General features: G+C 33.3%; 1 protein-coding gene across 1 annotated transcript in view; it reads right to left on the minus strand.

Annotated features, from left to right (window-relative positions):
- Window positions 1–16960, minus strand: part of kcnh5a (potassium voltage-gated channel, subfamily H (eag-related), member 5a) — a 234352-nt gene that overhangs the window by 200880 nt on the left and 16512 nt on the right. The window contains exon 2 of the mRNA XM_056481183.1: window positions 2042–2165. Coding sequence (XP_056337158.1) covers window positions 2042–2165 — 124 coding nt within the window. The remainder of the gene's footprint in view (window positions 1–2041; window positions 2166–16960) is intronic.

Consider the following 16960-nt stretch of genomic DNA (forward strand, 5'->3'; position numbering starts at 1 on the left):
ATCTATAATAAAAGCATTCGATTACTCTGTTTTTGCTCATTTAAGAGAAAATTAGTTGTGTTTAAAATAAAACACGCAGGACGGACATGTTAACATATGATTAAGTGTACAAACCCGAATCCCAAAGTGTCCTGCACTTTCGCTCCTCTTTAAATGGGGTGTACAGAAGCTAATCTGGGATCAATTTATCATATGGAGCGCATCCATCAGTCACGTTGCATAAGAATGGCGATGATGGACGCACAGCTTTAATGGAAAGAAAGTGAATGAAGACATTTTATATTAATTTTAGCATGCTTTCAAGATTACAAATACATGAGAAGAATGGGAAAATACTTAATGATAGCGGGATAGAATGGTAAATTACGAGAAAAACGGGAAAATGTTACAGGTATGAAGTGAACAGGAAGTGTTTGTGGAAAAACAGTTTTGCAAGGGAACGCAAAAACTTAAAAATATATATTTTCCTATCACTCTGCTTTTTTTCTCACACCCAGTTTTTTTTTTCTTCCACCCATTTTTTTTCCCACCAACACGCCCCTTCCTGGTCTCCGTACTGTCAAGAGTAGCAGGTTAGTGCAGAAACTCCATTGAAAATACTGGGGTAAAATAAATATTATTTTAATATTTTAATATTATTTTGTCATATTGTAAAGAGCCCCTATTATACATTTAAAAAGGTAATATTTTGGTTTTGGGGGTCTCTAACAAAATACTTATATACACGCAGGGTCAAAAAACACTTTCATTGTCTTATAACATGCATTATTTTTACCTAATTATCCCAATGACTCCCATATGATTTGTTCAGCGATTCATTTGTTCTCAAACCCCTCCTTAGCGCTATGCTTATCTGCGCTGAATAGTCAGATGCCCAGAATATGTGTCAGAATAGTCTGTTGCGACTGGCCGATTGCGTTAAGTGCGAGACAGATTGAAATGCCCACAATAGATTATCAGCATTGTTGAAATAGTCAGACTCTGCTGGCATCTGAAGGGAAAGGCGTGTTCACGTTTTACCGCATCCGCCAATTCATATTTGGTATTGATTCGTGTTGACGCCAATACGAACAGGCAAAAGATTCGGACGAACAGCGAATCATTTAAATGACTCTTTTATAAAAAAAAAATCTGTATTTTTAAACAAGGTTCACTTTCAGACTTAAACCTCAGCTGGATGTTTTTATTCACTTAGAGCTGTGTTATACACTGCATGGAAGGTCATTTTCAAAAACCAATAATAGGGGCTCTTTAAAGACAAGGCGGGGGAAATGGAATTTAATGCAGTTCTTCCTGTCCGATCTGAGACCCACTTTATATCGTATATCTAACAGTCAGTGAAGATCACAAATTTTAAAGAAATCAGGTCTTAAATGTGGCAATTTTGTAATGGAAAGATTTACTGGAAGCCCTGGGGCTAGCTGGCTAAAAATTAAAAGTTTGTGTGTATATACCTTACTTGCCTAGATAATCTAATAAACCTAGTTAAACCTTTAAATTGTGCTTGAACAGAATACTTGTATCTTACAAAAAAAAATCTAAAAAATGTTAATTAATTACTGTTATCACAACAAAGACAATAATAAATTTGTAATTATAAATTAGTTATTAAAAACATCTCTAATAAACAGTATTTATAGGAAATATTAAAAAAAAATGAAAATTTCATATAATGAAAATATAAAATGTATTTATTTTTAGATATTTTTCCCAAACAGGAGAACTCCCTTGAGGAAAAAAAAATCTAACTCTGTCTTTCCTCTCCTTCTCATTCTGCCTTACATCAGTTTTTAGATTAGATTCAGCTGCAGCTATTCAAGCATAATCCCTCTGGAAAAGCTTGTGATGCTTCCTTTCCGCATCCAAAGTAATGCAATTCTGTGAAAACACATGATTTAGTTATGATACGCACTAATGCATTTTTTGGATCCAGCATGCCTTTGCTAGAAAAGTTGTGATTATCCATTTGTCTCACATCACTGTCTGCCCTTGAGTGCAAAATAAGTCCAGGTGTGAACAGAGAGACAGGAGAAACACTGACCTGCAGGTGCTGCTCTTCTGCATGACCTCTGCCCTGTGGTAACCAGAGAGCTTGCAGAATCCGTCATTACTGTAAACTATAGGCCACTCCACGATCTGCGCATTCCCCAGCAAGAAACTGTTCTCTGCAATCAAAGATAAGAGATGAACACATTTATTTCTGTGAAAAAAAAACGTAAGTCATTAGAAATAAAAGATATTTTGTATGTTAGTAAGGATATTCTACTATTGTTTTGTACTGTTCGGCATGGCATGATTCTAGGCATGGTTAGACATGGTGACCATATTTTAGTTTTACAAAAAAGAGGGCGTTTTATGTATGATATGAAATATATATGTATTTTTAAATTTCCCCAGCCTAGAGCAGATGCGTGTCTGCCATCTGTACGTATCTTACTAGCCAAATGAGGAAGCACACTTTCGTTCTGCCCAATCAGAATTGCGCAACCGAAATACAGTATGTGGAAACATACAAAAAAAAAAGAAAACAAACAGGAACGCGCGAACAAGTGAGATAATGACGTCTGCTGCTTCAGAAGCATTAATAGAAGATTTAATATCAAAGAAAAACAGCATTGGTAATGTGGGAATATTTTGGTATATTCAAAGTTACAGACACCGAACAAAAACAGGTCATTTTTAAGAGCTGTCGCAGAATTGTTGTCATGCCTTGAGCAGAAGTTTTACGACAAAAGTACATCACAAATCAAATCGCAATTGCAATATGTCAAAAAAGTTCTAATTAAAAATAAATGTAAAATTTACAATTAGATATTTTCCTCAAATCGCACAGCCCTAGTTTCATGTTTAGCAAAAAGAATAATTTACATTAACAAGGGGTTACATTAACAAGGGGTTACATTTGGTGCCATGACCCGGATAGTAGTGAAGATTAGGGGTGTAATCGGGGCCAGCAGGGGGATTTGGGAGTCAAAAATTGTATACAAGAGCTGATATTAAAAAAAAAAATTATAATAATTAAAACTGTAAATTTTAATTTAATTTTAATTTAATTTTAATTTAATTTTAATTTAATTTTAATTTAATTTTAATTTTAATTTTAATTTTAATTTTAATTTTAATTTAATTTTAATTTAATTTAAAAATTTAACAGTTTAATAATTAAAAAAGTAAATTGCAAAAGTCATTAGATATAGATATTTCGTACATTAGTAAGGCACCACTTGCTTGTCTGTTTAGAGCAATAATAAGCCATTTTTCAACTACCATGTTGAACCGTTCTTAGAACAGTCAGATGGTTCCAGTTCCAGAGACTGGAATGGCATGGCATTACAGTACAAACTGTTCTCAGCCCGGAATTTTAGGCATGTTTAAACAGGGTGACTATTATTCAGTTTGCAAAAAAAGAGGGTGTTTATTGTTTAACAAAATAAGTAATTAACATGTAACATCTCAGGTTATATTAACAAGGGGTTACATTTGGTGCCGTGACCCTGATGGGAGTGCAGTTTAGGGGTGTGAGTGTAAGAGAGGCCAGCAGGGGGATTTGGGAGGCAAAATACACACAATTTTTTTTTTTTTTGTATGTTCAAACTATTTATTTAAAATGAGTGGAAAACAACACAGTTCTTCAGTGTGTCTGCAACAACTTAAATGTTTTATGATCAATCCACTTAAATTTATAAAATATAGTATGTTTACTTAATTCCTTCATGCTGTCCCTGTATTTTTTCAGCATGTGCAAGAACTGAGGTAAAATAAACAAATACAATTTTAATTGAATACATACATACATACATACATACATACATACATACATACATACATACATACATACATACATACATACATACATACATACATACATACATAAATACATACATACGTACATACATACGTACATACATACATACATACATACATACATACGTACGTACATACATACATACATACATAGATACTAGGACTTGGTAGGCATGATATTGGAAAACTTTATATTGCAATATGAATACAATTTCACCCGATGACTTAAGCCTATTCAGAAAGTAATTCATTTAGATTGATGGGCGGGATTTTGTAGGGGAGTGAATCATTATAGGTCAGTATATTATTATATAAATATATATTTTATATTATTATTATTATTATTATTATTATATACATATAGTAAACAAACAACAGTAATAAATAAACACAATGGGGGTGGCTTTCTGGGGAGTCTAACAGTATTCAGGTAAATTAATCACATAATTAAATGTAAAATAAGAGTGAATATGTCTTCATCATTTGAATAATTCAATAAAAAAAATCTTGATTAGTTACAACTTGTACAATTTCTTGTGCCAGAATGCTTTAAACTATCTTAAAATGCTCACACAGTTATGGGAATTAATCAAAACTCATACAAATGACAAACTTTCAATATATTATGGTTCAATTCTGCAGTGACTCCACAAATCTTGTGTGTTTTAACCTGTGGGTTCTGGTCAACTATAATCCCAACTCAACACTGCATATCTGGCAATGTGACTATTGTGTGTAGAAACATTGCGATATATTGTGCAGCCCTAATACATTTATACAGTACATACATACAAACAAACAAAAATAAACAAATAAAACTGCTCCAATATACTGTATACACTTTTAAAAATAATGTTTTAAAAATGTATTTAATTTGTGACAGTAATATAACAGAAATGTGTGCAAAAAAAAAACTGTGAACTCAAACAGAAAGATAAATGAGGCAGACGTAATACCAGGAAGGGTCATATACTGCATACTTCATTAAATAAAGGAGAAACTGTTCATTTTGCTGAAAAGCATAAAGCATGAAACCCACAGCAACACACAGATGTGGTGTTTGTTTACAACGGCTTCAAACAAGGGTCGAGAGTCAACCATCCAGTTTATAATTAGTTACTTGTGTAGATGTTTTCCTGAAAGCACTAAGAAGCATAATTTATAAGAACAAATAGAACTGCTAAAGGCAAAATCTGTAGCAATCACATGCTAGCCTGACCCTGCTGGTAGATGCTGTAACTACATCATCTGGCTGCAAAAAGCCTCTTTATCCATTGATGTCATTCAGAAAATTTTCAAACATTTATCTATTTTTAAAAGTCAAGCCGTTCCAACCAGAATATATTCACACAACTGTTCTAGAGACTCAGGCTGGTTGATTGATTGATTGATTGATTGATTGATTGATTGATTTGATAAAAAATACAGCAAAAAGAAAAATGATTATTGCAGTTTAAAAGAGTTTTCTAATTTAATATATTTTATTACTATGTGTATCAAGTAGTCGGGGTACAACAGAGGTGAAGATCCAAGTAAACAGGCAGCCAATGGTCAAAACAGGAACAAACATTAGCATGAGGGTAATCCAAAGAGTAGCCGTGATCATAGGTAAAGAGATCGCTGCAGGCGGCAAATACCATAAACGATAAACAAGGCAAGGTTCAAAAAACATGGCAAGACTAGACAATGTGAACACTTTGTAATGTTACAGCAAACAAGACTCGGCAACATGTGTGAGAATGTGTGGTGTATATATATCTAGTCCAACTAATCAGTCTTCAAGAGCTACAGGTGTGTGCAAGTAATCAGGGGTGATCCGTAACTGGTGTGTGAGTGAGGTGCCTGATGGGAAATGTGGTGCAGGTTGGTGGTGGAATGTAGTTCACGTGATTGATTTCCAGCAATCTGCAAGGGCGGTCGTGACACCATAGCTGATTTTCCAGCATTACTTTCTTCAGTGTCACATGATCCTTCAGACATTATTGTCAAATTATGATTCATCATATAAACGTTGCTAAAAAGCACTGTTGCTGATTTTTCTCTGAAAAAAAGCAGCATTTCTAAAAAAAAAAAATTGTACATGTAATAAAAGTCTGTATGGCCCTTCATTCAAAAAAGTTTATTTTACTGCTTGTTCAAACTAATTTAAAATACGCTGAATCAACACAATTCCTAAGTTTTTTTTTTGTTGTTTTTTTTTTTTTTTTTTTGGAGGAGAGGGGGACAACTTAATTGTTTTTACTAAATAAGTGGATTGAACACAAAAAAAATTAAGTTAACTTAATCGATTTGTGTTGGGACAACATAAAGATATTGTGTGGAGAAAAAAGTGATTAATTACTTAAAACAAGTAAACCAATTGCCTTAAAAGCAACAAAAACAATACCCATTGTAACTTGGAACTGTTAAGTTGATTAGTTGTTAAGTTCATTATGCAAATTGTACTAAATGTAAAATGTAAACTAATCACTTTTTTCCGATACACCTTTATTATACTTGGATATTATATTCTCCAGCTTTTCTGTGTCTAGTAAAATGTCATACAGTAAAACAAATCTGCTCTTCCAGACTCGAGCGTGTCTTCTAAATTTAAAACAGGCTATAATTGTAGATTTCATGGACTTAATGACCCACCAACTATGTAATATTGTAATAATTACAGTAATTATTTAAAAACAGACATGCTAAATTAGTCTGACTCTGCAAAAAGGGATTAGTTGACTTTAAAAAAGCGAGTACAATTAGCATAATTATAAAAAATTGTCAACGTAACAGTTCCAAGTTACAATGGGTTTACTTACATTATCTTTGTGGTCAACTTGTTGCTTTTAAGGCAATTGGTTTACTGGCTTTAAGTAACTAATCATTTTTTACAGTCTAGTGTTGTGATTAATAAATGCCTGCAGAATTAAAATATTAGTTTTTTTAAATTAAAAAAAGTAAAACAAGATTTGGGCAACAGTGTATATATTCATACATATGGGCTTGACATTAACTTTTTTAGTAAATTTGCAACATTACTATCCACTCGCCACACTTTTGTTGTTGGGAAAACATATTTTATATGCATAAATATGATCTTGACATGCTAAAATGACTTGATTTAGATTTTGTTTTATGTCCAGATGCCTCCTCATTTATTTAACTTTTTGTGTGTGTTGTGTTTGAGCTTGCTCGATGTGCATGAGCAAATTGTGACGCATTGCAATTAGTTTTTAATTCAAATGACTTTTCAAGGCTCAAAATTAAGGATTTACCAAATTTATCTCTGACCAGACCAAAAATAAATAATTATTTCTTAGCCACAAATTTTAAATGTGTCAAAACAAGCAAAATATAGCTGTATACACTTTTTAATTCAACAAAACTTTTCTGTAAAAAAAAAAATACATTTAAAAAAGAACTGTTGTCATGTATCTAAAATATGCACAGTAATCTGTCCTAGCTAAAGGTCCCAGATCACCTGTTAACTACACATACGTTATCTCATATTAAAGCAATGTTATTGTAAAAAAATGATAATTAAACTATTAACAAAAAAAATGTAGGCAAAAGAAAGCAGATAAAAAAGCATTCCGTGAGTGATAATGAAAGGATGATCACGTGCACACTAAAGTTAGGCCTGTTAATAATCTGTTTAATTAAACTTAACCAGTTGCGTTTCCTCAAGGCACAGTTGCTTTACGCAAATAGACAGGAATGCCCATGCTTTTTAATATTCGCACGCATCACATCACCTGTGCACTGAGCGATCATCTTCTCATTTGGTATTCATCTGCTTTCTTTTGCTCTTGCGAACAGTTATTTTTGTCAGTTGTGCTGCTTATCGATTCTAGTATCACATTTGCACGAATATTAGGCCATCCTTATTGTCGAACCCTATTTTTTAAGAAAACAACAATTTAAAAATCATTTCCAACCAGCCAAAGTGGCTAGCGGGAGTGTCTGTCTAACCCTCCACAGCTGAAATCGCATTTGGCGGGTTGGCGGGTGCTATTGTCAAGCCCTGCATATAACTTATTCCATCCGAAATATTACTTGTACTAGCATTTAACGGTTTTCACTGTTAACTGACTACAAAACTAAGTATTAAAATAAATATAAATTGAAGCAATGCATTTAGTAGAATTCCCTGATGTCTACAAACTCTTTATCACTCCTAGACTCCCTTTTTAGAACCACTTTCTTGAAAATAAAGAAAGAGACTTAAATTTCAGCTCCTATTTTAGACTCCATTTGTGGAACCCCCCGTAACGGGTTCATTCTTTCTTTTGGCAAATTGAATTGCAGTGTTGACATAAGTGTAATTGACACATGGTAGCAGTAGCAGGTGGGTTAAAGACCTGAACATTGTTCCTGTGAGACTGAGCCATTAAAGAGACTAAGTCTTCTTCTCTAGTCTTTATTAGTGTTTCAGTGAGCTGACTCCAGTCCAGCCTCCCGACGCAGGTATAAAAATAGCCCGGTGAAGAGGATATTACAGCACCGGAAAACAAATCAGGTCACAAATTGTTCTAGAAATGTCTGTGACAATTGAAATCCCCCCACACACACACAAAATCATATTCGCTTGTATTAATTTTGCTGCTTGTTCAAATTACCTGACCATATTTGCCAATTAATTAGTATTTTTTTAATTAACTTAATCATTTTGGGTTGGGAATAATTTTGTTTGGTAGATGTGTTGGCAATAAGCCTTAAGCTATGTTTTGAGACATGTAAGAGTACATAATATCTTCCTTCCTTTTAAGTATCAGATAAGGTACTGCATTGTGGCCAAGAGAGCTTAAACATGATGCAAGTTAAGAAAACACACAAATATGAAAAACACTAACAAATTGAGGAAACATCCTCAGTTTGACAACATGCTTGCAAATTCTTGCAACACGTGCAATTACAGAAATACACACAAATAATAGTGGAGACACAACTGAAATGTGTCAAGGGACACCAAAAAGTGACAAACTCTGCTGTTTCCTGTTTAGAGTCAGCTGTTCATTAATTGTATAGTTTGTCAGTGCAAAACAGATGCATATAACAAAAATAGCTAGGTAAATAAAATAAACAGTTCAGTAATAAATGATAAATATTAATGTTTTATTTATATTTTATTTATATCTTCTTAAAATTAATTTGATCAACCATTTGGCTAAATTAAATTGAAATACACTACCAGTCAAAAGTTTGGGATCAGTAAGATTTTGTTTGTTTGTTTGTTTGTTTGTTTGTTTGTTTGTTTGTTTTTAAAAGAATATTATACTGCTCACCAAGGGGCATGTTTTATTTAATTAAAAGCAACAATACAAGAAAACAATTAAGTACCAATTTTCACTATTAACCAAGTGGCAACCTCCTGCTCTCCCTTGTGTAGCTATACAGATGTAACTGAAATTGCAATTCATCAAAATTCCGCTAGTCCTGGCTCCATAATAGAACACATTTTCTATTCAGCACAATGTTAAAATGGTCAATTTTACAGCATAAAAAAGGTGTTTATAGCCTGGCACAAAAAAAAACATTTTTGGTGTGTAAATAGCTAATATTACCCTTCATGACAACCATGAGGGGGCGAATTTTTTTATAACTCATCCGTTTCGTTTATTTTAAGTTATATTAAGTCTGCATAATTAAGGCTGTGGCTACTTAAGTGACAGCTAGGTCTCACTGCTTGCTGTCTTGTCACCTCAGCTGATTCTGGCTGATTATGCACTGAACTCGTCATATACATCATATTTTTGTTTTGTTTTACGTGGCTTTACACAGTCAATTGCCTGTTGGAATTATTTCTTACAATTATCAGATGATATGTCATGCTGTGTGCAATTAATTGTGCTAACAAACCATTCACAAAGCCTCCATTTCCCCAGTGAGTGAAATTCTTATTTACTTATATACCATATATATTATATAGCTATAAATGTATCTGTTTTATTAATAATTTAGCATTTGTATTGTTCTTTAGAACTTGAATGCACTCCAGAATATGACAGATTGATTAGCTGTAGGCTCTAGAACAGTCATCTGAAATGTTGTCATATAACACGTGTTATTCCTGGATTTCATAAATAGCTTTACATTTACTTATACAGCCTATATTTGAAGTATTTAGAAGATATTTGCGTTTTCCTCCAGTAGAAAAAACATCATAAGAACAATGCTTAGTGGCTTAATGTGTTACAAAAGTGTTTTTAAAAGTCTAAACACTTTATTGATATAGTGTACAACCAAGCACTTATGGTCAGAACACAAACACATCGCAGGTAATGAGGTATTGAGCGTTTCTCCCAAAGAAAAGCCCATCTATGCAAAATGTTAGCAGGCATCTCCACTCACGCTCCGCCTCTTTGCCCTTGTTTGGTATCCCCTGGTTGGTGAAATAAAGCGCGAACAAAATGGCGACAGTTGGCCACGCCCACTTGTAGCTTCATTTGCACCCTTCAGAAACCTATGTGTAACATCACCAATACTACGTCCATATCTTTTACAGTCTATGCTATTAACTAGTGTCTTATTAACTGTTTATTATTAAGATATTGGCTGTTTTTTAGTACTTATGAAGTACATATTCTGGATGATCTTATTCTACATCCCCAATCCTACCCAATAGCTAAACCCAAGTACTACCTTAATAACTATAAATAAATGGTAAATATGAAATGTAATATATATATATATATATATATATATATATATATATATATATATATATATATATATATATATATATATATATATATATATATATGCTGAATTGCTGCTCAAGAAACATTAAAGTTTGGGAAGTGTATGTTGTGGGACTGAGTATGGGGCAGGGTTTTCTTTTGGCTCATCATTCACTCATAGCAATCTAATGATACGAGGTGCGTGGTTATGAATATTCCGTCAAACTGATGTCAGTAGAGAAAGACTGATACTCCAAAACCAGAAGCAAATGGTCAGATTTTGATTGAAGTGGATAAATTTGCACACATTAACTGTTCACCTGAAAAATACCAATGTGTACTAGCAAAACAAAAGTTGTAAACTTGTAGTAAACCCAAAATTTTGACTGGTAGCGTGACATCATTCAAATGTGCTTTATAACAATATAACGTTACAGCAACAATTTATTATTTTGTAGTACACAAGGCTTTTATAATGTGGAAACTCTAGGAGCATGCAGTCCACCCTGAGGACAAAAGAGAGAAAGAGAGGACGTGGCATTTGACACAACCATTAAAAAAGGTGGCTGCTTCTCTCCTCTATTGAATAGTCTCCATTATCTCTGGTCCTCTTTTCAGTTTGCCTGGGCTGAAAAGCTGAAGTAAAGTGCTGTCCCCTTGAGGAAGGAGAGTGGAGACTCATTACAGCGGCCCCGGCCCTCGCCCTCGGATCAGAGGCCAAATGCGAAGAAATCCTCCCTGAGGATGCAGGAGACCCAGATCCTGTTTGCAGATCAGGCCTCGGTGAGATGATAATGGCGTAATGCTATGTCACTGGTGATATATCGCATCCTCAGCCAAGACAGCACGTTCAGACTAATAAAGTCTCTGCCAAGAAGTCAAGCATTAATAACTAATATGGAAAAGGAGCCCAGGCGAGCGGGGGACTGGACACAGTCAATTCCACAGCACAAATACAACAGCTGAGCCTGAGAGAGAATGAGCTCACGTGCTGCTGCTGCTGCTGCTGCTGTAAGTCATTAACTAAAGATTAGATTTTATTTATATATATATATTATTTTTAAAATATCTATTGTTTAACTCTTACATTTTTACATTTTATTTTTATTTTTATCTATATTTTTTATTATTTTATTTTATTTGGTTTACTTCAGTTTTTAAATGGAAAATTGTTATAGTAAAAATACATTTCAATATCTTTACAACCAGTTACTATAGTAAACATACATAGTTACCAATTGAACATACAAACTGTACATACACTACCTGACAAAAGTCTTGTTGCCTATTCAAGTTTTAGGAACAATAAATAATAAGTTGACATCTAGTCGATCATTTGGTATCAGAAGTGGCTTATATGAAAGGCAAAGGCCTCTAGATTACACTTATTTGACCAAATTAAAATATGATCATGCCTTGATTTTTAATTATTTAATTAGGACAGTAAGGTCAAACTTTGCTAAAACAAAAATCTTATCCTTTAACAGAAATAATGTACAGTATAGAATATAAAGTCATGGTGCAGTGGGAAAAGAATTAATATTGTGTATGACTCCCATGAGCTTGGAGGACTGCATCCATACATCTCTGCAATGACTCAAATCACTTATTAATAATCTGGAATGGCAAAGAAAGCGTTCTTGCAAGACTCCCAGAGTTCATCAAGATTCTTTGGATTCATATTCAATGCCTCCTCCATCTTACCCCACCCATGCTCAAAAATGTTTATGTCTGGTGACTGGGTTGGCCAATCCTGGAGCACCTTTACTTTCTTTGCTTTCAGGAACTTTGATGTAGAGGCTGAAGTATGAGAAGGAGCGCTATCCTGCTGAAAAAACTGGCCCTCTCCTGCCGTTTGTGATGTAATGGGCAGCACAATTGTCTCGATACCTCAGGCTGCCGATGTTGCCATCCACTCTGCAGATCTCTCGCACGCCCCCATACTGAATGTAACCCCAAACTATCATTTTTCCTTCACCAAACTAATTTCTGTGAGAATCTTGGGTCCATGCCGATTCAAATAGGTTTTCTGCAGTATTTGTGATGTTTAGGATGCAGTTCAACAGATGATTCATCAGAAAAATATACCTTCTGCTACTTTTCCAAATGAAGTCAAGTTATTATTTGTTGCTCTTACAACTGGGATCAACGACAATACTTTTGTCAGGTAGTGTACATATATAAATAAAAATGAAAAAATAAATGAAAATGTATCAAAATGTTTTACATACAGTACATGTTTTACAATGTATACAAAAAAGTTTTTTTAAATGTTGCAGCTGTCGAGAAAACATTTGTTATTTTGTTATTTTCATTTAATTTAAGTTGATGTATTACATTTTGAAATTATTGATTAAATAATAAATTATATATATTTTATATATATATATATATATATATATATATATATATATATATATATATATATATATATATATATATATATATATATATATATATATATATATATATATATTATTATTATTTATTTTTTTTTGGTTAAAAAAATTTAAAAATGTGCCTGGAAGGGGAAGCAATGCTTTTAGGGACACTAAATACTAAATACTAATAAAATAATAGGTTCTCACTTATAAAAAAAATTACACTGGTTTACAAAATGTCCATAGTTGGTGCTTTTGTGAGTGAGCAAAAAAAAAAAAAAAAAGTTTGCAAGTGAAATTAAATCCTTAGTAAAATTCTTGATTGATTGATTGATTGATTGATAGATTGAGTGATTGTGCCTGTTTTGTGCCTGTGCGGACAAGTTTTCAGTCTCTTATTACTTTTAGATTTTTATTCATTTTCCTTCAGCTTAGTCCCTGATTATCAGAGGTCGCCACAGCTGAATGAACCGCCAACTATTCCAACATCCGTTTTTTACATATCGGATACATGCGAGAACATCTGGCCCTGCTGAGACTCAAACCAGCTACCTTCTTGCTGTGAGGCAACAGTGCTAACCAATGAACCACCATGCCACCCACTTTTAAATTTTCCCTTTTTTTTTTTTGGTTTTAGTATTATAGTAAGTTAACTACTGGTTAGTAACTGGTATAATTTCAACATTTATTAATTTAATTTCTAAACACTCTATTGCAGAGGTTCACAAACTCTGTGTCCTGCAGATTTTAGCTCCAACTTGCCTCAACACACCTCCAAGGATGTTTCTAGAAAGCCTAGTAAGAGCTTGATTAGCTAGCCCAGGGCTGCGTCCGAAATTGCATACCTCCATACTATATAGTACACTAAAATCCACATGCGAGCCGAGTAGTATGTCTGAATTCATAGAATTCGAAAATCAGTATGCGAGAAGTACCTGGATGACCTACTACTTCCGGCGAGATTCTGAAGTACACATCGAATGGACGTTACATGACGCCCTGCGAGAGAATTCATAAATGGGAGTGAGGCGATGTAACTGATGCGGGTTAGGGTTAGGGTCATGTGATCATTACAAAATGGCAGATGTAGTACGTCCAAGTTACATTAATACTACTGACATTCATACTGTATAGAAGGTACTTTTCTAACAGCCAAGTAGTATGTTTAAATTCAAATGAAGTACCTACTCAGTAGTAGGCGGTTTTGGGCACAGCTCAGGTGTGTCTGATTAAGGTTGGAGCTAAAATCTGCAGGACACCAGACCTCCAGAACTGAGATTGAGAACCCCTGCTCTATTGTTTTAGTGCCATGTTTCATGCAAGCGATTTGAAGATGTTTAAAACTTTACAATATATAAAAAAAAAAAACTTGAGCTCCATTTTGTGTTTCGTGATTTAGTTTTATTTTAATGAACAAAACAACACTGCATGAAATAATGAGGTGTAAAAAAAGAACATTATTTATTTATAGTCAAAATCATTTGAACAATAACCATTGCGGCATTATTCAAAACATCTTTTGTGAACTATACTCCGACTCCTTTGTGTAAAGTAATGCAACAACACAGACAGCACAGATCAACCTCTGGGCGATAAGAGCATCCATTTCACAGGCCAAAAGAGGACACAGCTGGTTTTGTCTGCCAGCATGTAAAATCAATGGAATATTGTGAGGAGAAAGACTTTAATCTGTATAATCTCACTTGAGGCGAATTCGCACTCGGCTTTACCTGTGTTTCCATGTGTTTTAACAGCAGCTCATGTCTCATGACTTTAAATAGCACGAGTGGTGGTAACACACACATTGATCACACTTCCACATCCACGTGAAGCCTAAGGCAGTCCGTCAGCGCTTTATGTGTATTATGGGACGTTGCCGAAAGCTTATCGTGTAAATGGTGAATAAGAGGCATATTGACAGCGATGAAAGACTTGGTGATGTGCGTGCCAACTCCATGTGGGAGGCCAACAGACAGCTGCTAGTCTCTCTTTAATTCCACAGCAGCGTATACTAGAAAAAATAAACATCCCATACGAGCACTCACATGGCATATATTTACATATATATGCATTATTTTTGAGCCCCCTTTAACTTGCCCCCACACACAAGCTCATGAAACAGTTGCATCTTCATTTTTTATGTATGCATAAAAAGGCGAAATTAAAATGCATGATAAAACTAAATTGGGAAGAGTCTTAAAAAGACAATCTGATGTGATGCTTTTGAAGATTTTTTATTATTATTATTTTTCTGTGTTTTTTTAAGCCAATTTGTAAAGTCATGCAATTTTAACAACTGTGAGGATGAGAAAATCTGACTCTGCAATATATTGTTTCAGTATTGATATTGTGCATCTGCAATAGTCAGATCGCAAGATATGCACTGTAGAGTCTGAATAACAGTTGACCATGCAGGAGCCACAGAACACAAAGCTTAACAATAATGGAGTGAAAGTTTATCAAGTGCATGTATTTTTAAGGCCAGGTGTCTGTGAGTAGAGTTTAAAACATTACTGTGTAACTGTATTTTGTTATTTATAAGATGAAGACTATATAGTGTCATTGGACATCTGCACTGAAAAAAAAATGTTTTCTTTCTTTTGAATGTAAACAAGAACCAAAAACAAGATTATTTTACTTACTCCATTGTCAAATTGTTTTGATTGTTTCAGAAAAAACTTAATTTTGACTTATTACTTCTGAACGTGAAAACAAATAATATTTTTACTTGATTGCATTTTTTTAAATATTTAAACTAGAAATTACTACAAAAAGTTTAGGTAAGAATGTTTTGTAATTTCTGTATCTGAATGCTGTTAAACGCTCCCAAAAAACGTTAAATAGAGCTATTCAAACAAAACAAGCAAAGCAAAAAACTGGTGAAACTGTATTCAAATCACAATATTTATATATTTATATGTTTAAATATATATATATATATATATTGCGATTTGAAAACAGTTTCACCAGTTTATATATATATATATATATATATATATATATATATATATATATATATATATATATATATATATATATATATATATATATATATATATATATATATATATAATTTTTAGCACCCCTTTGAATTTTATTTTCTTTTGTAAATATTTCCCAAATTATGTTTAACAAAGCAAGGAAAATTTCACAGTATGTCTGATAATATTTTTTCTTCTAGAGAAAGTCTTATTTGTTTTATTTCGGCTAGAATAAAAGCAGTTTTTAATTTTAATTTTAGGTCAAAATTATTTGCCCCTTTAAGCAATTTTTTTTCGATAGTCGACAGAACAAACCATCATTATGCAATAACTTGCCTAATTAACCTAGTTAAGCCTTTAAATGTCACTTTATTCTGTATAGAAGCGTCTTGATAAATATCTAGTAAAATATTATTTACTGTCATCATGGCAAAGATAAAATAAATCAGTTATTAGAAATGAGTATATATATATATATATATATATATATATATATATATATATATATATATATATATATATATATATATATATATATATATACACATTGCGTTACTGTAACGGCATTACTTTTGACAGTAACTAATACTGTAACGCATTACTTTTTAAATATAGTAACTCCATTATCACTACAATATGATGTGTTTGTCCGTTACTTGGTAATTAATTCATTAATTTTGGCTGCAGTCTAGCCCACATCTTCCTGTTTACAGCTGCGTCGCATTGTGGTATTGGTGCATGCCAACCAACCACCATACAGAAGACGCATCGCGTATGAAGCACCAGACTGGACAAAAGTCAAGCAAAAGCAGAGAGATGCGTGCAAGGTGCACCAAGTGTGCGTGCGTGAGAGACCGAATGCACACAAGAGAGACCGAGTGCAAGCAAGAGAGGCTAAGTGTGCTTGTGAGAAAGACAGAATGCGCACAAGTTAGATCGAGTGTGTGCACGAGAGAGACCGAGAGACTATTAACGTTACTATTATTAATCACTATTACTAATACTAGTATGTTTGGTGTTTCAAATAAATAATCACACATCTGTTATCTGTATAACAAAATTGATTAGTTTAGTAGACACAGTGACACATTTCTGTTATATTTCAGAATATATTATTTAAATGTATAGTGTT

This window comes from Danio aesculapii, chromosome 20, assembly GCF_903798145.1.
Source record: "Danio aesculapii chromosome 20, fDanAes4.1, whole genome shotgun sequence".
NCBI lineage: Eukaryota > Metazoa > Chordata > Actinopteri > Cypriniformes > Danionidae > Danio > Danio aesculapii.